This window comes from Oncorhynchus clarkii, chromosome 1 (assembly GCF_045791955.1).
Source record: "Oncorhynchus clarkii lewisi isolate Uvic-CL-2024 chromosome 1, UVic_Ocla_1.0, whole genome shotgun sequence".
NCBI lineage: Eukaryota > Metazoa > Chordata > Actinopteri > Salmoniformes > Salmonidae > Oncorhynchus > Oncorhynchus clarkii.
In genome coordinates, this window is record NC_092147.1 from 79371210 (window position 1) to 79397058 (window position 25849).

The 25849-nt window shown below is 40.1% G+C and overlaps 1 protein-coding gene and 1 pseudogene across 3 annotated transcripts in view; both read left to right on the top strand.

Moving 5' to 3' along the window:
• The first annotated feature begins 6348 nt into the window (after positions 1-6348).
• LOC139413013 (zinc finger, CCHC domain containing 24) overlaps positions 6349-25849 on the top strand; it is a 107503-nt gene continuing 88002 nt past the window's right edge. For 2 of the 3 annotated variants that reach the window (XM_071159992.1, XM_071159984.1), the window contains exons 1-2: positions 6372-6867; positions 20167-20367. In XM_071159992.1, the coding sequence (XP_071016093.1) occupies positions 6631-6867; positions 20167-20367 (438 nt within the window). In that variant the 5' untranslated portion in view covers positions 6372-6630. Of the gene's footprint in view, positions 6868-20166; positions 20368-25849 lie in introns of all 3 variants that reach the window. The other variant, XM_071159999.1, reaches the window with a different exon arrangement.
• Positions 20992-25849, top strand: part of LOC139414139 (repetin-like) — a 10265-nt pseudogene continuing 5407 nt past the window's right edge.

Here is a 25849-nt window from a genome sequence, read left to right on the forward strand (position 1 = left end):
CATCCCTGTTTCTAACTCTCTTCCTGCTGCTGTTGGTGTAAACATGTCTCCCTCAGTGGCAGACAGACTATTATTCTGTATATGAACTCGTTTTTACCCAATACACTTAATCATCGCTGAGCTGTGGCCCTCTGCTGGAACATAGTAATCATTACAAACAGATAAATGACTGCAGAGTTGTCATGCACCACATTTAGCCATAGGGTCTTAGTACTAGACTCAGATGCTCAGCTCACACTAGGGAGATGGAGTCGACAGACAGACCCTCAGATAAAAACCATGGTTTGTGGTTATACATTGTTTATTTACAGAATTGTAATGCAGTAATAGCACCATATATTTTGGGTTATGATAAAGACAGACAGTTGTGCTAACCTTATAAGTCATTTAAAAGTTGGATTCTTCAAAAACCAATGGGTAAATAGATATAAATAATTGAAATAACCATTGAATAGCTTCCCAAATCCCAAACTGTAGCTTTAATGTGGTTCTAATACATTTTTACAAGACATTAACTCCCACATTTAAACCACACAGTAGACTACAACATAATAGAACAGAGAAACAACAAACAACTCTGGTCGTAGGTGTTGGTCACAGTTTGATCACCCTGTTGCAGGAGAACATTCCTGCAATGCCGGAAATGTAAAACTTGTATTGCATTTGAGGTTTTAAAAGGCTGCTGAAGTTTGTAATTTCCCACTTTGAAATTTCAGGCTTGATTTCACCTTACGAAAAAATGTATCAACCCCTACAAAAATGTGCATTAATTATAATCCACATAATAATTCACATTTCCTGTTGCAGGATTATTTTCCAGCTACAGCAAACTGGTTCAAATTAAGATTCTATATCTTTGTTTCCCGATATCTGTGGTTTTGATCTGTATTCTATATAGGGTTACAAAATCCAGAAACGTTTAATAAATTCCTTGGTTTTTCAGTTTATTCCCTTCTGATTTCAGGAATCCTCCAATTAACAAGCACATCTGAGGAAAATCATTACAACCTCATGACAGGATTCATAAAATGAAGCTAGAAGTTTAAAAAAAAGTTGATGGATATGGAGGAGGGAGAGGGCTGATGGGAGTTTCGTGTTTGATGTGTTACGAATTACAATTCATATTATATGTTACGAATTTGTAAAATTTCCAATATCTTAAGAATTTGCAAAACATATGATATGTTACGAATTCTAGCTAGGTCGCTAGGTAGTTAGGTGACTACCGTTAGTTAGCTTGCAAACATTAGCTAGGGTAGACGTTAGGGGTTAGGATTAAGGTTAGGTTTAAATTCAGGAGTTAGGTTAAAGGGTTAGGTTTAGGGTAAGGGTTAGCTAAAAGGGTTAAGGTTATGGTTAGAGTTCGGAGAAGGATTAGCTAACATGCTAAGTAGTTGTAAGGTGCCTAAAAGTAGTAAGTAGTTAAAAAGTTGCTAATAAGCTAAAGTGCTAAAGTTGTCTGTGATAAGATTTGAACTCATAACCTTTGGGTGTGATTGCATATACAGTTGAAGTCGGAAGTTTACATACATCTTAGCCAAATACATTTAAACTCAGTTTTTCACAATTCCTGACATTTAATCCTAGTAAAAATTCCCTGTTTTAGGTCAGTTAGGATCACCACTTTATTTTAAGAATGTGAAATGTCAGAACAATAGTAGAGAGAATGATTTATTTCAGCTTTTATTTATTTCATCACATTCCCTGGGGGTCAGAAGTTAACATACACTGAATTAGTATTTGGTAGCATTGCGTTTAAATTGATTAACTTGGGTCAAACGTTTTGGGTAGCCTTCCACAAGCTTCCCACAATAAGCTGGGTGAATTTTGTCCCATTCCTCCTGACAAAGCTGGTGTAACTGAGTCAGGTTTGTAGGCCTCATTGCTTGCACATGCTTTTCAGTTCTGCCCACACATTTTCTATGGGATTGAGGTCAGGGTTTTGTGATGGCCACTCCAATACCTTGACTTTGATGTCCTTAAGCCATTTTGCCACAACTTTGGAAGTATGCTTGGGGTCATTGTCCATTTGGAAGATCCATTTGCGACCAAGCTTTAACTTTGACTGATGTCTTGAGATGTTGCTTCAGTATATCCACATAATTTGCCTGCCTCATGATGCCATCTATTTTGTGAAGTGCACCAGTCCCTCCAGCAGCAAAGCACCCCCACAACATGAAGCTGCCACCCACGTGCGTCACGGTTGGGATGTGGTTCTTTGGCTTGCAAGCCTCCCCCTTTTTCCTCCAAACATAACGATGGTCATTATGGCCAAAAAGTTATATTTTTGTTTCATCAGACCAGAGGACATTTCTCCAAGAAGTACGATCTTTGTCCCCCATGTGCAGTTGCAAACCGTAGTCTGGCTTTTTTATGGTGGTTTTGGAGCAGTGGCTTCTTCCTTGCTGAAAGGCCTTTCATGTTATGCCGATATAGGACTCATTTTACTGTGGATACAGATACTTTTGTACCCGTTTCCTCCAGCATCTTCACAAGGTCCTTTGCTGTTGTTCTGGGATTGATTTTCACTTTTCGCACCAAAGTACCTTCATCTCTAGGAGACAGAACGCATCTCCTTCTTGAGTGGTATGACAGCTGCGTGGTCCCATGGTGTTTATACTTGCATACTATTGTTTGTACAGATGAACATAGTACCTTCAGGTGTTTGGAAATTGCTCCCAAGGAGCAAGGTCTTGGCTGATTTCTTATGATTTTCCCATGATGTCAAGCAAAGAGGCATTGAGTTTGAAGGTAGGCCTTGAACTACATCCACAGGTACACCTCCAATTGACTCAAATGATGTTAGTTAGCCTATCAGAAGCTTCTAAAGCCATGACCTAATTTTCTGGAATTTTCCAAGCTGTTTAAAGGTACAGTCAATTTAGTATATGTAATCTTCTGACTTACTGAAATTGTGATACAGTGAATTATAAGTGAAATAATCTATCTGTAGACAATTGTTGGAAAGATTTCTTGTGTCATGCACAAAGTAGATGTCCTAACCGACTTTCCAAAACGATAGTTTGTTTAAAAGAAATTTGTGGAGTGGTTGAAAAAATAGTTTTAATGACTCAAACCTAAGTGTATGTAAACTTCCAACTTCAACTGTACATTTACTCTCTGAATCCATGATTGGTTTATGTTCCATCTTTAATAGACCTACAGATGAATTAAGAAAGATTAAGATTATTCTGTGATTCAGCCATTAGAATAAAACACTGAAGATATGTGAGATAGGCCTCACAACTTTTGTCCATAAAGTGGCAATGACTTGCCTAGTTAAATAAAGGTTATATAAAAAAAGTAATTAAAAAACGTCATAAACCCTCAATGTTTCCGAATCAGGGGACAATGGCAGCCATATTGGTCAGGTAGAAATCCAAACAGTCTAATTGGAATTAATAGTAGAGGCATAATCCTGATTTCACTGATGCAGTAAAATAAAAGTAAGGCATGTAATATATCACAACATGTGTTATAGAATTATTGTCAACCTAAAATAGTGTTATTTCATTATAAATACAGTTTATCCAGGTTTTATAACAATTGTATGTATAAATAACCTCTAAAGGATATTTAAACAGACCATAAGTGTCTCAATTTGAGTTTTCTTGGAAAGCTGTGAATGCTATTATATCATACAATATCAGTAGGCTACGTATTGCATTTACAACTTGTCTAAATTCTATCATCACCTAATTTCAGACAGTGTGGCTGTGGATTAACTCCTTTATTTGAATGGAAGGTTGGCATATTAGCAGTTAATTTTAAAAACTGTCTGGTTAGCTAGACAAACATACAGTGCAGATAAATTCTTCAAATTAATTATTTTACACAATATATTATCACAACATTGGCAAACCATAATTGACCAATTCTGTGATCAAAATGACTTACCTTTATACCATCATAAGGAGATTCATGTCCATTCTAGCGTTCTAATTCCTAATTCTATGGTTTTGTCTCCCTGTCTTATACTATGATCCTCCAGTATTTTTCTTTACAGCTCCTCTGCCGCTCAAGAATAAGGGCCAATAGAGGAAATTGAGTTCGGCCTAACTGCAGTTTATCCCCAGTGACACCACAAGAGGGAGTGAGAGGATGTGCAACTGTTGTCAGGGGGAGGTTTTGCCATGAATGGGAATAACGTAAGACAAGCTCTTTAAGGCAGTGTGAATTTATTGGTTTTCCTTGAACTATTTTGGCTATTTATTCATCACAAATTATTTTATCAAATGTGCTTATGCTGTATTGTGTTAACACTTACAGCAGCTTCATCATCATTTTTGTTATTAATATAACTCGTTAGTGCCACTGTTGTCTCACAGTAGGTCTATCAGTAGGCCTATAATTTCTTCCAATTGTACTACTCAACAGTTGATTTTTTTTATCACAGATATTTCCTCTAGCCTGTTAGACCTTGATCAGATGAACAGTCAAACAGGATAATTGAAAGCCAGTAACAAAACAAATCTAGCCACACAAAGCTGTATTCCTATGCTGTGGGATACCTGTTCAGAACATGATCGTGTATAAAACGGCTTGGGGTAGAACTCTAGCTCAGAACACTCAACTAGTAGGCTTCAAGCTTAAGGTTCCAAGGCAGGTACCCAACCGTGGGGGGATGGAGAGCAAATGTTGGCAGAAGCCTGGGAATCTCACCTCTGTCTATGGCTGAATAAACACAACCATTTGTTTACCCCTTCTTCCCTAGGATTAGGCCTAATTGGGGTGAGTGTGATCGGAGTGACACAACACCAAGCATAAGCTATTAAACCCAATGTTTATCTTTCACAATTTCTAAATAATCTCTTCTTCTTTTTTTGACCTCACATGTAATCCAAGGTATAGTCAAGGTATAATCGCATTCCATAGTGAATGTGTTCTGAATCATTCACAATGAAATTACTGTACCTGTTTCACAGAATGTGTTTAAAGTTGGGAGGTATATCCATAGTCAGTTGGAAGGTATATCCATAGTCAGTTGGGAGGTATATCCATAGTCAGTTGGGAGGTATATCCATAGTCAGTTGGGAGGTATATCCATAGTCAGTTGGGAGGTATATCCATAGTCAGTTGGAAGGTATATCCATAGTCAGTTGGGAGGTATATCCATAGTCAGTTGGAAGGTATATCCATAGTCAGTTGGAAGGTATATCCATAGTCAGTTGGGAGGTATATCCATAGTCAGTTGGAAGGTATATCCATAATCAGTTGGGAGGTATATCCATAGTCAGTTGGGAGGTATATCCATAGTCAGTTGGAAGGTATATCCATAGTCAGTTGGAAGGTATATCCATAGTCAGTTGGGAGGTATATCCATAGTCAGTTGGAAGGTATATCCATAGTCAGTTGGGAGGTATATCCATAGTCAGTTGGGAGGTATATCCATAGTCAGTTGGGAGGTATATCCATAGTCAGTTGGAAGGTATATCCATAGTCAGTTGGGAGGTATATCCATAGTCAGTTGGGAGGTATATCCATAGTCAGTTGGGAGGTATATCCATAGTCAGTTGGAAGGTATATCCATAGTCAGTTGGGAGGTATATCCATAGTCAGTTGGGAGGTATATCCATAGTCAGTTGGGAGGTATATCCATAGTCAGTTGGAAGGTATATCCATAGTCAGTTGGGAGGTATATCCATAGTCAGTTGGGAGGTATATCCATAGTCAGTTGGGAGGTATATCCATAGTCAGTTGGGAGGTATATCCATAGTCGGTAGACAATTCTTATGAAAAATGCATCCCTTACATCACTGAGCCATGCACAAGAAACTATTAAATCCAGTTGTTATAAGCCCCCCCCCCCCCCCCCCCCCCTCCACTACTTCCAGTCTGTGGTAGCACTGCGCCCGTTTTGCGGGCTGCGGGGCTGAATAGCTAACAGACCGGTTTGAAGCACAGACAGGTGTGCGTGCAAAGCGAGAAGGGTGTAAAGGCCTAGACTGCATACAACATCTCAGCAACTCATTTGCATCAATTAATATTCATCAGTAGGCCTATAAACCAATGAAGTTCCTGGTTAAATATGAAATAATGAACCAGGCAACAAATCATCTGAAGGAAAAGGTAGGCCTAAAAAAGTATTAACATTCATTCAAAACCTAACTTTATTGCTTTGATACATTTAAACATATATATATTTTCACAATGTCAAAAGTCAACAGTAAACCCTCAGAGATTCAATAGGTATCAGGTCATCAACGTAGAGAGAGAGAGATTTATAAAAAAAATAAACGTTTTGTGTATAGCCTAGTGAATTAAAACCCTGATTCGCCGGCGTGCGTCATGACGCACCCCAGTGTGCGTTGCATATCCAATGAGGCTCTGGGGTGGCTGCCCCACTGCAAATAAAGGGAGATAACGGTCCGTGGGTAGCGGCTGAAAACGTTTTATACTGACATGTTAGAGCAATGACTTTTGCGTAACCGCGTAAAATCTGGGACTAGGCTCCCAGCACGAGGATGATATAGGGTTCTTACGGGAAGAGGAACAAGAAACGATTGCCACGGCCCGGTGCGAATCCGTTGAAGTTTAGAAAGAGAGAGTGAGCGACAGTGAGCAGGATTCTCAAAATTGAAAGCAATCCAAAAACATAGCTGCGGAAGAGCGAGTGTACCCATTTGAAAGATGAGCTTGATGTCTGCCATAGACACCAGTGCCTCCGTGTACCAGCCTGCACAGCTACTGAATTGGGTATACCTCTCTTTGCAAGACACTCACCAGACCAGCGCTTTTGACGCCTTTAGACCCGAACCCAACTCTTCCCACCCGGAGCTGAACTACTGCAAGACTCCTGCGGCGGACCTGAGCTCGTCCCTAAACTCCAACTATCTCAACAACTTTTTTCAGCTCCAGCGGAATGAGGTTAGAGGCGCATCGTTCTGTCTGTAATTGTTTACCCTATTATGGAATTATATTACCATTATGTTATTGCCAACGTTAACTAAATAGCGTATATAGGCTACGATCTGTTTGTATTTGCATATATCCCATCGTATGTTGAGCGCTGTTTTGTAAAATGTTTGATGGTGTGTGTGTGTGTGCAACATTGGGTATTCTGGTAGCCTACTCATAACTGCCATGGATATTTCGTATATCGACAATATAAAGACGTGCTCATTAACTTTTCAGACCTATTAGGGCAATATCTGATTCCACCAGAGCCTATTCTAACAGCAAGAAAGTTTAGAGAATTCAACATGCACAAGTTTAGCATAACATAAGAATTATTACTAAACTATGGCAGGTAGGCCTAATTGATTAGTGGGCAAAAGAACACAGACACTGGACTGAGGAACTCTGCCTAGAAGACCAGCATCCCAGAGTCGGCCTCTACACTGTTGACTTTGAGACTGGTGTTTTGTGGGTACTATTTAATGAAGCTACCAGTTGAGGACTTGTTAGGCATCTGTTTGTCAAGCTAGACACTCTAATGTACTTGTCCTCTTGCCCAGTCGTGCACCGGGGCCTCCCACTCCTCTTTCTATTCTGGTTAGAGTCAGTTTGCGCTGTTCTGTGAAGGGAGTAGTACACAGCGTTGTACGAGATATTCAGTTTCTTGGCAATTTCTCCCATTGAATAGTCTTCATTTCTCAGAAGAAGAATAGACTGATGAGTTTCAGAAGAAAGTTCTTTGTTTCTGGCCATTTTGAGCCTGTAATCGAACCCACATATGCTGATGCTCCAGATACTCAACTAGTCTAAAGAAGGCCAATTTTATTGCTTCTTTAATCAGCACCAGAGTTTTCAGCTGTGCTAACATAATGGCGAAAGGGTTTTCTAATGATCAATTAGTCTTTTGAAATGATGAACTTGGATTGGCTAACACAACATGCCATTGGAACACAGGAGTGATGGTTGCTGATAATGGGCCTCTGTGTAATCCTGTGTCGATATTCCATAAAAAAATAGTTTCCAGTTTCCAACTACAATAGTCATTTATAACATTAACAATATTGTAATGTAATATTATAATATTGTATACTGTATTTCGGATCAATTTTATGTTATTTTAATGGACATAATTATTCATATAATTCTTTTTTAATTGTCTGACTCAGTTTAGGCTGTTTTAAAGGCAAGGCCAGTCTCCAGCGTGTATGAGCAGGATGCATCTGGGTTTGGGTCTGCATTAGGGTGAATATTTTCCTGGTATTTTACAAATGTTACATCCCAAGAATAAATCACTTTTCTCCCGGGTGTCTTGGTATTTCCCGCCAAAACCCGAAGTGTCATTCAAAAGCATTTATAAAGCTTATAAATAGGCCTATGTCTGGATTTTACTAGAGCTTTTATCGAAGATTCAAGTCTGATGAAACCTTAGCCTGATTAAATACATTTTATGAGCCCTACATTAAAGACATTTAATGAGGCCAAGCCCCAAAAAATCACAAATGATTGTGTGGTTATCCAATACTGTACTGTATTATATGTACTGGAATTATGCATCCCGTTCAAACCATGATAAAGCAGGAGAGAACATATGCCATTCTGGTGCAGCACATGAGGACTACAAAGTTACAATTATAGGCTAGCGGAATTGATTAAAAAAAATCATAATATGTCCCCTAATGTTATTAGCCTAACTCCTCTTTCTCTCTCTAGTGTTGCTGATTCCTTCCTCGCTTTCAACAGTTAAATTTAAAAAGTTTGGTTGTCCTTATCTTCATCATTCTAACTGCATACTTGAATAATATAAGACTAGAACGAGATGCAGAAGGCTTTCTTTTCTTCGCAAGGCATGAATGGTTATGGATCAGAATGAATGGCCTACCGCCATCTCACTACCCGTGAGTTCTATTGGCTGCTGTATTTAACATTAAACAAACAAGAGCTTGCCTCCCTCCTTCAACAGTCTATTGGTAAAAGAAATGCTAAACAAAATAATGTCCCGCAAGCTATTCTAGTCTAGCTTTTCCTGCATGGGACTCCAAGAGCTAAGGATACTTTTTTACAGAGAGGCCAGTGGAGCACAGGTCGTGCATAATTGCATAAGAGATATAGGCTATAAGTTAGAAGCTTATTATGCATAACCCTTCATTCATTACCTAAATATAAGGCTAATACTGCATTGAATGTTATTACCTGAAAGAGGTAGGCAGGGACATCTACAGTGGAAAGAAAAAGTATGTGAACCCTTTGGAATTACCTGGATTTCTGCCTAAATTAGTCATCAAATTTGATCTGATATTCATCTTAGTCACAACAATAGACAAACACAGTATGCTTAAACTAATAACACACAAATTATTGTATTATTGTATTTTTCAATATTGAATACATCATTTAAGTATTCACAGTGTAGGTTGTAAAAAGTATGTATAAGGGCACAAGGCGAGACCCAGATGCAGACACAGGAGACAGATGATTAGAGTCCAAGATGTTTATTAACAATCCAAAAGGGGTTGAATAGAGAGCTGCTCTACTACTGATCACTAACCCAACAGGTTCAATAGAGAGCTGCTCTACAACTAATCACTAACCCAAACAGGTTGGATAGAGAGCCACTCTACTACTGATCACTAACCCAACAGGTTGAATAGAGAGCTGCTCTACTACTGATCACTTACTCAACAGGTTGAATAGAGAGCTGCTCTACTACTGATCACTAACCCAACAGGTTGAATAGAGAGCTGCTCTACTACTCATCACTAACCCAAACAGGTTGAATAGAGAGCTGCTCTACACATTATCACTAACCCAACAGGTTGAATAGAGAGCTGCTCTACTACTGATCACTAACCCAACAGGTTCAATAGAGAGCTGCTCTACTACTGATCACTAACCCAACAGGTTCAATAGAGAGCTGCTCTACAAATTATCACTAACCCAAACAGGTTGACTAGAGAGCCACTCTACTACTGATCACTAACCCAAACAGGTTGACTAGAGAGCTGCTCTACTACTGATCACTAACCCAACAGGTTCAATAGAGAGCTGCTCTACAAATTATCACTAACCCAAACAGGTTGACTAGAGAGCCACTCTACTACTGATCACTAACCCAAACAGGTTGACTAGAGAGCTGCTCTACTACTGATCACTAACCCAACAGGTTCAATAGAGAGCTGCTCTACAAATTATCACTAACCCAACAGGTTGACTAGAGAGCCACTCTACTACTGATCACTAACCCAAACAGGTTGACTAGAGAGCCACTCTACTACTGATCACTAACCCAACAGGTTCAATAGAGAGCTGCTCTACAAATTATCACTAACCCAACAGGTTGACTAGAGAGCCACTCTACTACTGATCACTAACCCAAACAGGTTGACTAGAGAGCCACTCTACTACTGATCACTAACCCAAACAGGTTGACTAGAGAGCTGCTCTACTACTGATCACTAACCCAAACAGGTTGACTAGAGAGCCACTCTACTACTGATCACTAACCCAAACAGGTTGACTAGAGAGCCACTCTACTACTGATCACTAACCCAAACAGGTCTCTAATAGATACAAAGATAAAATATTTTGCAACTTCCCCCGGTCTCTCCTTATTAATACCCACTTGGCACAGACATCAGTTCAATGTCTGGTATTGATTTACATTTGGTTGAGTGGTCAACTAATGTGAATTCAACTTCGTCACCCTGTCATTGAATTTAGGTTAAAAAAGAGGAAATTCCCTTAAGTTGATGACTTTTTGCAAATCCAATACATTTTTCACATTAATTCAATGTCATCACATGACATTTTTAGGTTGAAATGATGTGGAAACAACGTTGATTCAACAATTTCCCCCACTCTTCCCTAGCAGCAATTCAAGGAAATTCTGACGAGCGCAACAAAGTTTGAGGATATTTTTCAAGGAAAGTGAAGGACAGTAATGTTACAAGTAAAGTAGGAAAGCCTTTTTATGCGCTGACAATTGGAGCTGATAATTATTCATTTGTTGTGCTTTGCTCATGGGCACATCGAACCAGCGACTTTTCGGTTACTGGGCCAAAACTCTTAACCGCTAGGCTACCTGCCGCCCAGCTATAGAGACTTTTGCACCCATTTAACATAAACCAGGCCTCTGAAACATGTGTGGTCTTTATACATTAAACCCCATTGTGTAATGTCATACGATCACCCCTTGAGTAGTGTTGCAAAAACTGAATGAACATGCACACACACATGCACACACACAATCTGGAAACAGTTGAAGCAGATTGGGCATGTTTTTCTCAACCTCACTGCAACGTCAAGTACAACAACCCACTCCTGAGGCTTGATCTGTTGGAATAAGTCATGTGTATGTTTTTGTCATCGATGACGTGATTGTTGTCTCATCAAATCAAAATGTGGAAATAAATAAAGGGGTTTTGTTGTGAGGAAAATGTGTGGTTAAAGTGGTTGTGAACAGAGGCGGGCATATATATGAAATATGTATTTCAATTTATTTTGTCATCCCTTACAGAAAAACTACATGATTTCATGTGGAAAATGACATGATTTCACATGTCATGATTTCACATGAGATTTCAGGTACTGTAAGATCAAATGTGATCACATGAAAATGTGTTTTTGGAACAATTCACTTGTGCTCACATGTGAAATTCGTGTGGTTTTTCCATAAGGAATACACCACGGAGTGGCAAGGAGTGGAATATTGGCACAAATCTGGTCTGGATTCCAGGCTAGTGAATCTGCTCAATATTGAATATTGCACAGGAGACCGTATTGCTCCTGATCTCCTTGCTTGCAATCCAGTGGTAGGCAACTCTAGGAACTTAAAGCGGCAATCACCAGTATTGAGATAATAACAATAGAAACTACCTGACCATGTTTCGGTAAAAAGTTGAGGGGTGGGGCTGGAGAAATGAAACCACTCTCAAATCATAGACAGAACTTTATGAGTACAGACCATCCATGATATCAAAATTATATTTTGAGCAATGTTTTGAGGCTATATGGTGTTTGTTTTTTATTTACTTTACTTTGTTTACAAGTATGACAGTTCAACTAAGCTCATGAGACATTTATAAGTTATATTTTTCAAGAATCAATGGGTACATATCATTAATTTATTATGTCGGTAAGTCCAACAGTGGATGTAGCAACTGCTGATTGCCCCTTTAACCTACAGTTGAAGTGGGAAGTTTACATACATCTTAGCCAAATACATTTAAACTCAGTTTTTCACAATTCCTGACATTTAATCCTAGTAAAAATGCCCTGTCTTAGGTCAGTTAGGATCACCACTTTATTTTAAGAATGTGAAATGTCAGAATAATAGTAGAAAGAATGATTTATTTCAGATTTGATTTATTTCTTTACATTCCCAGTGGGTCAGAAGTTTACATACACCCAAATTAGTATTTGGTAGCATTGCCTTTAAATTGTTTAACGTGGGTAAAACGTTTTGTGTAGCCTTCCACAAGCTTCCCAAAATAAATTGGGCGAATTTTGGCCCATTCCTCCTGACAGAGCTGGTGTAACTGAGTCAGGTTTGTAGGCCTCCTTGCTCGCACACACTTTTTCAGTTCTGCCCACACATTTTCTATGGTATTGAGGTCAGGGCTTTGTGATGGCCACTCCAATACCTTGACTTTGTTGTCCTTAAGCCATTTTGCCACAACTTTGAAAGTATGCTTGGGGTCATTGTCCATTTGGAAGACCCATTTGCGACCAAGATTTAACTGATGTCTTGAGATGTTGCTTCAATATATCCACATAATTTTCCTGCCTCATGATGCCATCTATTTTGTGAAGTGCACCAGTCCCTCCTGCAGCAAAGCACCCACACAACATGATGCTGCCACACCATTGCTTCACGGTTGGGATGGTGTTCTTTGGCTTGCAAGCCTCCCCCCTTTTCCTCCAAACATAACAATGGTCATTATGGCTAAACAGTTCTGTTTTTGTTTCATCAGACCAGAGGACATTTCTCCAAGAAGTACGATCTTTGTCCCCATGTGCAGTTGCAAACCGTAGTCTGGCTTTTTTATGGTGGTTTTGGGGCAGTGGCTTCTTCCTTGCTGAGCGGCCTTCCACGTAATGTCGATGTAGGACTCGTTTTACTGTGGATATAAATACTTTTGTACCTGTTTCCTCCAGCATCTTCACAATGTCCTTTGCTGCTGTTCTGGGATTGATTTGCACTTTTCGCGCCAAAGTACGTTCATCTCTAGGAGACAGAATGCCTCTCCTTCCTGAGCGGTATGACGGCTGCGTGGTCCCATGGTGTTTATACTTGTGTACTATTGTTTGTACAGATGAACGTGGTACCTTCAGGCATTTGGAAATTGCTCCCAAGGATGAATCAGACTTGTAGAGGTCCACAATTATTTTCTGAGGTCTTGGCTGATTTCTTATGATTTTCCCATGATATCAAGCAAAGAGGCACTGAAGGTATAGGCCTTGAAATACATCCACAGGTAAACCTCCAATTGACTCAAATGATGTCAATTCCCCTATCAGAAGCTTCTAAAGCCATGTCATCATTTTCTGAAATTTTCCAAGCTGTTTAAAGGCACAGTCAACTTAGGGTATGTAAATTCTGACCCACTGGAATTGTGATACAGTGAATTATAAGTGAAATAATCTGTCTGTAAACAATTGTTGGAAAAATTACTTGCGTCATGCACAAAGTAGATGTCCTAACCGACTTGCCAAAATTATAGTTTGTTAACAAGAAATGTGTGAAGTGGTTGAGAAACAAGTTTTAATGACTCCAACCTAAGTGTATGTAAACTTCCGACTTCGGCTGTATTTGTATTGGAAAAATAGTAGATAATAGTAGATAATCAGATTAAATTAAGTCAATGGTTGTGTGCAAATTCGTTCTTGCCTAAAATGAGCTCTGTTCAAAAGTACTGCATTATAGAGTGAATAGGATGCCATTCGAGACACTACCTAACAGAGACACCACCTAACAGAGACACGACCTAACGGAGACACAACCTAACGGAGACACGACCTAACGGAGACACCACCTAACAGAGACACCACCTAACGAAGACACAACCTAACAGAGACACAACCTAACAGAGACAGCACCTAACGGAGACACCACCTAACGGAGACACGACCTAACAGAGACACCACCTAATGGAGACACAACCTAACAGAGACACCACCTAACGTAGACACAACCTAACAGAGACACAACCTAACAGAGACACCACCTAACGGAGACACCACCTAACGGAGACACGACCTAACAGAGACACCACCTAACGGAGACACGACCTAACGGAGACACGACCTAACAGAGACACGACCTAACGGAGACGTTATTTTGGAGTTGCTATTTGGGAATGTAACTACTCAGGGACATGTACAGTATGTGCCCAAACACACAGACCCACACACGTGTACTTGTGTGCATGTATGCATGAAGGCATGCACATGCATGCACGCACGCACACACACAAACACACACACCATTAGCAGTTGTCTGTGAAGTCTCTTTCCTTTGGGAAGACAGCTGGATTTACAGCCTAGGTTGAGAGAGGTGCTCTACGAGGGGCTCTATGACTTTATAGGTCATGATGACTTTATATAGTGATTTGATTTGATATCGGGGCACAGATAGGGCTGTGGCGGTCACAACATTTCGTCAGCTGGTGATTGTCAAGCAAATATCTGTCGCCTCACAGTCATTGACCGTTAATTAACATAAACACATTTAGCATCTCCTGGCTTCCACACAGCCTACAAGCCACTTTAAAAAGTCTAATGAATCCATGTAATATAGCCTACACCTTATCAATAAATCCATGATTTATTTTGGACACGTCTAAAGGAACATGATATGATGAAAATGTTGCCTATTTCAGAAGAAAATAATAGCAGACTCTGAGTTTTCCTGATGTGGCTATGCCAAACACTAATTCATTTAGCAGACAAGATTTGCTTATAATTCCGTGGCATTATTTGATGTTATTTTATTGTATGAAGAATACAATTGAACAAAGTTTTAAAAAAATATATAAATGAGGCTTTTCTGGGTTGAGCGCTTAACATAGAAATAGGTACTCCTATATGCTTAATTTAGAGTTATTAATGTAACTTTAGTTGTTCTACAAACGGTGGACTATATGTTTAGATTTTTAATACATTGTAAGGCTGCATGATGAGACTCTAATGATGATTTGAAAAAAGTAGCTTGAAAGGCATGAGCTCTGCTTTGTTTTTTGAGCAGGCTGTTCACACTCCAATAGTCTCTCATTCACAATTTGACAATGTCTCAAATTTCGCATCCGCTTTGTGGCCGTAATGTACCCTAAAAAGATCCATGCCTTTTTGTCCCGGAGTGCTGCGTTGTGCCCTCTCCCTGAGTGTGCTGCTCACAAGGCTCTCACTCACACGGCTCTCCGTCACGTGATCGGGTCTTTCTCACAGGCAACAAGTGAAGACAGACACATCGGAGACGCAACTCCTTATCCAATTCTGAGGTGCATATTGAAGATACTGGAAGAACTGTCCACATTTACTTTTCATCAGCCAACAAGATGAGGAGGCCTAATGAACAGCAAAACCACTAGCCTATGTCAATCTCCTATCCCCCATAGTACAAAGATCGACTTATTCTATTCTGTGCGAGAAATAAATATTCCAAACATAGTCTGGGACAGTTGTGGGATTCAATAGATCCCAAATTAATACAACCACTAGCATCAAAAATACTTTTTCACACAATGTGACTGACGCAACAGATCAGAACATTTAGTTTAAAATGTTGATAAACTATTAGGCTATTTCTTCACATTATAAGCGCAGCAATGCACACATGGTAGTAGGCTATAAGCACAAATGTTCCAGTAGCAGAAACACCAATAAAATGATGCATGTAATGCTTTTATTATAAAGCTGCATTTTTATGGTGAAAATGATCTTCCCCAAACTTGAATCTCATGTACTGTTTATGTCTGCCAGTTAGGCCCCTACAGCCCTTGTAATGTGGATTCATGTGCTTAATTTTAAGAAGTTATTTGGCCACTTTAGTTGTGATACAAACCTTATTAAAAAATGTAGGGCTATGGGCTAGGCTACATGAGGTGTGATTCAAACAAGTGCTGCGCATCATTCATCATTGATAATGTCATTCACAAGTGATAGGCTGATATTGTCACCCATCAGACTATTCTAGATTTAATCTTGTCTTTACATATACTAAATAATATATGTGTGACATTTGTTTTGATTTAGAATGGACCAATTATCATGCACCTGTATCGAAACAGGGGCAGCAGAAAAAATACATGTCATCTATGCACTTAAACAGCAAATGGAGAAGGCTTTTCCCCGTGGTTCATTTTCATACCAGCCAGGTAGGCTATACTCCTGTCGTAAAGAGAAGCAATGTGCTTAACATTAGGAACGTTAAGAAATAAATATAGTAGCCCTAGCCTATAGAAAGCTGATGGGATCCTCCTCTTTTTGTTAGTGGACATCACTCTGTTTTCTCCCGCAATTACATGACCTATAGAAATGTTGATGAGCTCATGGGCTCTCATGAAGTGTTGGATTAGATTTTCGATTACATTTGCATTGATGTCAGAGTGATTAGAAGGACAATAATAGAGGGCTGAGTACCAGGCAGTTATCAAGTTTGGTAGGCTACTAATGACCAGCAGCAGCATCAGAGCTTGGAGAAGCCTAATTACCGTGACTAAACGTGTGGAATTTGACTGCCTTCATGACTTGACTGCCTTCATGGCCGGTGTGGCGGTAATATGGTCAGCGCAATAGCCCTAGGCACAGAAAGCCGTATATAAAATGTACACTATCTATAGTATTCTGAGTCTATAGTAGAGCTGGGCGATATGGGCAAAAATCCATATTGTGATAAATTGCCTGAATTGATGCGATAACGAAAAGTGGAAAGTTAATAACATTAATGGGGAACAGAGTTTTGTTTTATTATTCTTTAAACTACTACTGCTAGTTTGATTGTTGTAAAAATCAATTGTCCCCATTATTAACATTCACCCATATTAGCAAACTTGTTTCATTTCAAACATCACATTTCTCTAGTACAGGCTACATATCATAATGAACGATATCAGCAAAATGCCTGCGATAATTGATCGGTATGGTCGGTGTGGATCATTTTTGGTTTATCGTCCCAGCTCTACTGTATAGCAGGGTTTGGCCTAGTGGATCAAATTAATGACAGATGAAAAGCCATGGAAAACAGAAAGAAAGCGTATATTTGATTTATCCAGGGTAGAATCTAGTAAATGAACACGTACGCACACACACCCACACACACACACAGACACACACAGACACACAGGGGCTGGAGCTGGTTAGAGTTGAGCTGCCTCCAGGGTTGGTTAGGTAAAGGCTTCGACCGTCCTCTACTACACTGTGTTGCCACGTGTAAGATTTCAGTGCTATGCAACATTAGACATCAACAATAACATACGTTCCCTAAGCATGGATGTGTCCCAAGGAGAGAGATCATTCACAGAGACCACAGTAACTTTCCATTACTCTGACATTGTTAGCCTATAGCTTGGATTTCTGCCATGTCTCAGTTTGTAGACTGTTTGGGCTATACAGTGTACATCGTAACTAGGACCAGGAGTTTTTCTTGAGAAAAACGTTGGGCCCTATTACTGGGGTCATGTCACATTCAGGGAAAAGCCCTGTCCCTCACCACAACCAGAGGTTGAACCAACATACCTGATTTGTTGACTGTATTTCAAATAGAGGAAATAGTGAATGAAAATGGTTTTAAAAAGTAATTCTGTCCTTCTCCTTCACTTTGCTCATGGAGCATTTACATTCAGAGTGCATTTAGCAGACACACTGGATGTACCAATCTCACTGGCTGGCACGACTTCTCAGAATGAGCTACAAACCATCCCCATGGCCGTAATACTTCAAACAGATCACCATGTATTTACACTGATGCTGTTGTTTCACAGGCCTGTGTGAGACTGCGGCCATAATAGCCTGGTCCCAGATCTGTTTGTGTGTCTTGCCAACTCCTATATAGCCATTGTCACATAAGACAGCACAAACAGATCTGGGACCAGGCTATGCACATGCCTCTCTCTCTCTCTCACTCTGTCTCTCAGCCTCTGTCTCTGTCTCTGTCTCTGTCTCTCTCTCTGTCTCTGTCTCTCTCTCTCTCTCTCTCTCTCTCTCTCTCTGTCTCTCAGCCTCTGTCTCTGTCTCTGTCTCTGTCTCTGTCTCTCTCTGTCTCTGTCTCTCTCTGTCTCTCTCAGCCTCTGTCTCTGTCTCTGTCTCTCTCTCTCTCTCTCTCTCTCTCTCTCTCTCTCTCTGTCTCTCAGCCTCTGTCTCTGTCTCTGTCTCTGTCTCTTTCTCTGTCTCTCTCTGTCTCTCTCAGCCTCTGTCTCTGTCTCTCACTCTCTCTCTCTCTCTCTCTCTCTCTCTCTCTCTCTCTCTCTCTCTCTCTCTCTCTCTCTCTGTCTCTCAGCCTCTGTCTCTGTCTCTGTCTCTCTCTCTGTCTCTGTCTCTCTCTGTCTCTCTCAGCCTCTGTCTCTGTCTCTGTCTCTGTCTCTGTCTCTCTCTCTCTCTCTCTCGCTCTCGCTCTCTCTCTCTCCCTCTCGACATCCCCAGTACTTTTCCAGTTCATAAGTTACAGCTGGGCCGAGCGCCAGATGTGCTGAATTTAATGAGAGAAATGATCGAAGATCTTTTTTTTTCTGTGTAAGAGAAAAGAAGAAGGGCGTAGGACAGTCAACGGAAATTGATGATTAAACTCAGCATATCAAACGCAAAATAATCTATAGCAGTTTTTGTATGTGTTATTGTTTCATTAGTGGTATGATTTATCAAACTAGTCTGTAAGCATGATAGAGGGAGTTGCAGGTGCTTTTCTTGTAAAATATACCCATAAAGCTCGGTGCTCTGCCACAAAAGCAATGAGGGAGTTCAAATTATTTCAAATTCCTTCAAGTTTCCACAAGAAATACATGTTTTTACCCTGTGTCATATTCCAACTGTGTTTTTTCCCTGTGTCATATTCCAACTGTGTTTTTAACCTGTGTCATATTCCAACTGTGTTTTTAACCTGTGTCATATTCCAACTGTGTTTTTAACCTGTGTCATATTCCAACTGTGTTTTTAACCTGTGTCATATTCCAACTGTGTTTTTTCCCTGGGTCATATTCCAACTGTGTTTTTTCCCTGTGTCATATTCCAACTGTGTTTTTAACCTGTGTCATATTCCAACTGTGTTTTTAACCTGTGTCATATTCCAGCTGTGTTCTTTCCCTGGGTCATATTCCAACTGTGTTTTTTCCCTGGGTAATATTCCAACTGTGTTTTTTCCCTGGGTAATATTCCAACTGTGTTTTTTCCCTGTGTCATATTCCAACTGTGTTTTTAACCTGCGTCATATTCCAACTGTGTTTTTAACCTGTGTCATATTCCAGCTGTGTTCTTTCCCTGGGTCATATTCCAACTGTGTTTTTTCCCTGGGTAATATTCCAACTGTGTTTTTACCCTGTGTCATATTCCAACTGTGTTTTTTTCCCTGGGTAATATTCCAACTGTGTTTTTTTCCCTGGGTAATATTCCAACTGTGTTTTTTTCCCCTGGGTAATATTCCAACTGTGTTTTTACCCTGTGTCATATTCCAACTGTGTTTTTACCCTGTGTCATATTCCAACTGTGTTTTTTCCCTGGGTAATATTCCAACTGTGTTTTTTCCCTGGGTAATTTTCCAACTGTGTTTTTCCCTGTGTCATATTCCAACTGTGTTTTTTCCCTGGGTAATATTCCAACTGTGTTTTTTCCCTGGGTAATATTCCAACTGTGTTTCTTCCCTGGGTAATATTCCAACTGTGTTTTTTCCCCTGGGTAATATTCCAACTGTGTTTTTTCCCTGGGTCATATTCCAACTGTGTTTTTTCCCTGGGTCATATTCCAACGGTGTTTTTTCCCTGGGTAATTTTCCAACTGCGTTTTTCCCTGTGTCATATTCCAACTGTGTTTTTTTCCCTGGGTAATATTCCAACTGTGTTTTTTCCCTGGGTAATATTCCAACTGTGTTTTTTCCCCTGGGTAATATTCCAACTGTGTTTTTACCCTGTGTCATATTCCAACTGTGTTTTTTCCCTGGGTAATATTCCAACTGTGTTTTTTCCCTGGGTAATTTTCCAACTGTGTTTTTCCCTGGGTAATATTCCAACTGTGTTTTTTTCCCTGGGTAATATTCCAACTGTGTCTTCTCATCTCTCCCTGTTCCAGGCGTTGAATAACAGCGTGTATAAGAATGTCTCGCCATACGGCTCACTCAACAACATCGTCGATGGACTCAACACCCTGACAGACCACTTCTCCGACCTTTCCCTCTCCTCAGAGTCCCGCAAGCCAAGTAAGAGACCCCCGCCCAACTACCTGTGCCACCTCTGCTTCAACAAGGGCCACTACATCAAAGACTGCCCCCAGGTAGGACACATGCCGAGACGGTCCTTATTCTTTTAAGTGTTTTTGTTTGTTTGTTTGTTTATTTGTTCGTCATTTGTTTGCAGTCATGTTTTTTTTGTTCTACCTCTAATTCTATTGGTTCACTATCTTTCGATTCCAAAATGCTACTGGCTGCCATCGAGAGCCAAAATGGCGTCTGTTGAGTTGTGTGATCATATTTCCAGCCAATCATGTCCTTTTGAAATTGGCCAATGACTGTGCGGCAGTGGCATCTGTGTGGCTGTGCCCTGACCTAGTTGTCAGACAGACAAGCCTCTGTCCTCCGTGGTCATGAGTGTGTTCATTGGGCAGACAGACGGACTACCGAACTTCACTATGAGGGAGGAGTAATAGGGTGAAGTTGACCCTAGTTGCTGATCTTTGGTCGGTTTAAGATTTTCTCCACTAATGGTTAACGTTAGAATTGGGGGAGTGGAAGCTGATCCTAGAGGAAACTTCACTCTGAGAGTATGGAACCAGCGATATACGAATCACATTTTCATCATCAGTAGATTTCATTTTATCATTAGCCAGGAGATTTCATTTGTTTTAAACAAACACAGTAGGCTACATACATTTCTTTCTGTGAGGCAAATGGATGTAATCATGGCGAATCAGCAGCGAGTGCCAGCTGGGAGGTTCCATGGGTACCAGAGTGTGACCAATGGGGTCCAAGCTGAGCTCTCTTCTGCTTAACAGAATCGGTACAGGACTCTATGGTACTGATGGTACACGTCTACACATATAAATAGAATGAGTAGAATGTGCTTTGGAACCTCTCACATTGGCAATTTGACGGGTAGACTTATTCTAGAATTGTGGATCTACCCACCTATTGATTGGATGATGTATGTATGGGAGACATGACATGATGTTTTGTAGTAACCAAAACGATCACATATTAGGATTGCCTACTTCTAGTAATGATAAATGTGTAGATGCACCTTAAAACACAGTAGAATCAATGTACATGGATGTGTTGCAAGCATCACATTATTGACATCATGCTGTATTATGCACACTGCCATGCCGTAAAATGTCACAATAGCACAAATGAAATAGCATTCTGAGAGATTATGGAGCACAAAATGACTATTGTGGTTTTCACATACAGGCACTTTGAGGAACGTTCTGTCTCTTTTTCCTTGTAAAAGCAAACTTCATGGTCTGAGTTTATGTTTGAAAAGGAAACATCTGATTTCGAAACAGGGACAATGACAGTTTTTCTCAGAATTCTGGTGTGGAGAAGTTGTTAGATAAGCCTATGTTGATGCCAGATATTCTCTCCTTCTCCCTCTCTCTCTCTCTCTCTCTCTCTCTCTCTCTCTGCCTCTCTCTGTTTATCATGTGTACGTGTGTGTATTTTGTAGAGCTGCTGGTTAAGACCTGACAGAGTCAACACTAATCCTGTCTTTGTATTGTGTTGATGTTGTAAATCCGTGCTTGGTAGTGATCACTGTGTATTTAAACCATTGAACCGGTCAGTTGCAGGGCAGCAGTTACAGTGTAGTTTAGAGAGTCAGTGGAAATGTTATTACCACCAAACCCTCTCAAAAATATACCGCTACGAAACCAGTCTAGACTTCATGGGCATAACTGAAATGTGTGTGTGTGCGCGCACGTAAGTACGCGTCGGCGTAACTCAAATCACAGCGAATTTGTCGGGGCTCCCCAACTGTTCGTTAAACTGCAAACGGATACACAGAAAACACCAGATCTCCAGCGTGTTTCAACCACACCTGCATCACATACATTACATACATGGAAGACACTCCAAATGAGTGCAGACCTGACCCAGATACAATGCATATGTCCAATACTTGAAATTATTTGAGGGGTGCTTCATTTACAGTAGCTTGGCGTTTGCACTTTGGGCACTATTCCGTTGATTCCATTGTACTAGGTGAACGACATCAAGTACAGGCCAAGTATTAGAAATGATTTGAGCTTGATTTAGCTTGGAAACTAGATCAAGCGCAGCTCAAGTATTTGAAAGTATTTGAGGAGTGCTATATGTGGAATGTAGTTTGAACTTTGAGAACTACTCCATTGGTTCCATTGTACCAAGTGAACTAAATCATCATTTGATGAACTAAATTGAATGATATGTTTATGACTCAACCATAGCTCAAGTTTTTGAAAGTATTGGACAGACGTACTGTATATATTTGACCCAGGTCTGAATGAGTGTGATGTTGTTCAAGCAGACGTCCCTGAGGTGCAGGACATCACAGGCCTCCATTTGCTGGGTTTGTGATCCTTTACAGTAATGTTCTGTTAAACCAACGTTTCTATGGAAATTAAGGTAACAGTCTGTACTTATTTTTATAGTAACTGGCTGCCAGTAAGTTTCCGTAAAAACAGCGTTTTTTTTTTTACATTGTACTCTCCATCTCCTAATACTCCTCTACCCCCCTTGTAATAGTCCCCAGTTCTTTCCAGCTTAGTCTGTGATGTTAACGCTTCCCTCCCTCTATCCTCCTAGGTACAGTGTTGTAGTCTCTTCAAGAGGGGTCTTTTTTCTTTCTCTCCCCCCTCATTCTCCATCAGTCCTCCGTAGTTACTGAGGAGCTGGAGTGGTTAGTATGCAGTGGTACTACAAGGATATTCCTCTCCTCTCTGTCCTTGTATCCTTCTCTGGTATGACTAAAGAGGAAACGCTGGTGGCACTGGTCCTCTGGGAGCTTTCTGCTCTCCTCTCCTCTCTCCTCTTCTCTCTCCTCTCCTCTCTTCCTGTCTGCCTGCTATCATAGGTGTTATGTAAACAGGCTTTTATTTGGAGAATGAGGTCGCTCCCCCAGTTCTGACTAGAATGTCCTGTTCACTGGGGCCTGGCGGCCTGGCTGCCCCCCTGGCGCACAGCCAAAATGTCTTCCACTTTCGTTCATGATTTGTTTGGTGGCCTCAATCGCGAGCTCCGCCTCTGATGTTTCCCTAATGAAAATGATCCATTGATTGACGTCCACTTGCCATGTTTCCCCCTGTACAGGGATTAACACATGGAATATTTGCTGTAATTTGATGTGTGTGTGTGGGGCGGGTCACTGAGTCACTCTCTCATCCAGTGTCCATATCCCCTCTTCCCCCTATCCCCTTTGCCCCTCCCCTGGCCAATGACCTCAAGCTGCCCTGCTCTACACACTGACATCAGCCCACTCCTACACCCAGCATTCTATTCTCATGACCAGCACTCTAGAATCTCTCGGCTGCACAGACAGGGCAAAGATTTTGGAAATGTGGGCAATGCAGTGCTACTGTAAACTGTGAAATGGTTGACATCACATTTATAGTATTTGAGGTCAGTTAGTGTCAGGGTTTGGGGTTAATTCCATTCGAATCCAGTCAGTTCAGGAAATGATTAATTGCAGTGGTGTAAAGTACTTAAGTAAAAAATACTTTAAAGTACTACTTAAGTAGTGTTTTGGGGTTATCTGTACCTTACTATTTATATTTTTTACTTTAATACTTTAACTTTACTACGTTCCCAAAGAAAATAATGTACTTTTTACTCCATACATTTTTCCTGAAACCCAAAAGTACTTGTTACGTTTTGAATGCTTAGCAGAACAGGAAAATGGTTGAATTCACACACTTACAGAGAGAACATCCATGGTCATCCCTACTGCCTCACTAAACACAAATGCTTTGTTTGTAAAGGATGTCTGAGTGTTGGAGCGTGCCCCTGGCTATCTGTAAAAAAATATATACAATTTAAAAAATGGTGCTGTCTGGTTTGCTTAATAGAAGGAATTTGAAATTATTTATACTTTTACTTTTGATACTTAAGTATATTTTAGCAATTACATTTACTTTTGATACTTAAGTATATTTAAAACCAAAAACCTCTAGACTTTTACTCAAGTAGTATTTTACTATCTGACGCACTTTTACTTGAGTATCTTTACTTTTAAGGTATCTTTACTTTTAAGGAATCTTTACTTTTACTTGAGTATCTTTACTTTTAAGGTATCTTTACTTTTACTTGAGTATCTTTACTTTTAAGGTATCTTTACTTTTAAGGTATCTTTACTTTTAAGGTATCTTTACTTTTAAGGTATCTTTACTTTTACTTGAGTATCTTTACTTTTAAGGTATCTTTACTTTTAAGGTATCTTTACTTTTACTTGAGTATCTTTACTTTTAAGGTATCTTTACTTTTACTTGAGTATCTTTACTTTTACTTGAGTATCTTTACTTTTAAGGTATCTTTACTTTTACTTGAGTATCTTTACTTTTAAGGTATCTTTACTTTTACTTGAGTATCTTTACTTTTAAGGTATCTTTACTTTTACTTGAGTATCTTTACTTTTAAGGTATCTTTACTTTTAAGGTATCTTTACTTTTACTGAAGTATGACAATTGGGTACTTTTTCCACCACTGTATTTTATTAAGGATAGCTTTTTTTATGTATCTCAATTTCTTCTAATGTGAAGTAATTGGTGGCTTGGTAGACTATATTTTCAGAGTAGCGTCCCCAACACTGGAAACAGCAACAGTGGAAGCTATATATACACACATTCCAGTTCCATAATCACTATTTGAACAAAAGGCATATTATCCCTGCTGGATAAAAAGAGCTCTGTCTGTCAGATCAATGAGCTTCATGTGTTTTTTGATCAACACTGACTCAGATGGTCGTCTTGGCCTTGTTCGTTCTCTGATATCCGACTCGCTGATCGACTCTCATCCTAGTCAGAGCTAGATAGATAGAAACAGGCCTAGTTTCTTGGTCTGGTTTAGTTTATTAAGATCCCCATTAGCTGTGGGTTGATGCAGCAGCTACTCACAACAATAGTAGCCTACATGGTATCTGTGTAACTTTTTCTAATGAAGTTGACCCTCTCAAGACCAAGTATCTATCATGCAGGTGAAGACGTCTCCAAACGTCATGGTATCTGTTCAACCTAATGTGGTGTGTTACCACATTGAGCATTACGTGCTATTCCTCACACCCCTGATGTTGACCATAGGTTTGACCTGAACTCACGCATGCACGCACACCTCAGATGTCTTTGTTCTGTCTGTTATGGGAGTGATGATGGTAGACATTTGTCATAGGGTTCTGCTGACTGCTCATGTTACCGTGTGTGTGCGTGCATGCGTGTGTGAGTGTGTGGGTGTGTGTGTGTGGGTGTGTGTGTGTGTGTGTGTGTGTGTGTGTGTGTGTGTGTGTGTGTGTGTGTGTGTGTGTGTGTGTGTGTGTATACCACTGTGAAGTGATCCTGGGCACACCAGAAGGCAAATGGCTGTTTAAATTGTCTTTAATGTGTAACTCTAAAAATGTTTTGTTTTTCTTCTGGTGATGAACCTTATAAAGACTCCAATGCTGTCACTACTGGCAGAGTAGTTTGTGCACAGTGGTGAACTCCTTCCTTGTGGTTGTGTAAACTTAACTAGAAAAACGTGGTCGTTGAATTATAAAATGCTTCAATTACAGTTTTCTGCCATTCGACAAAGGAGCAA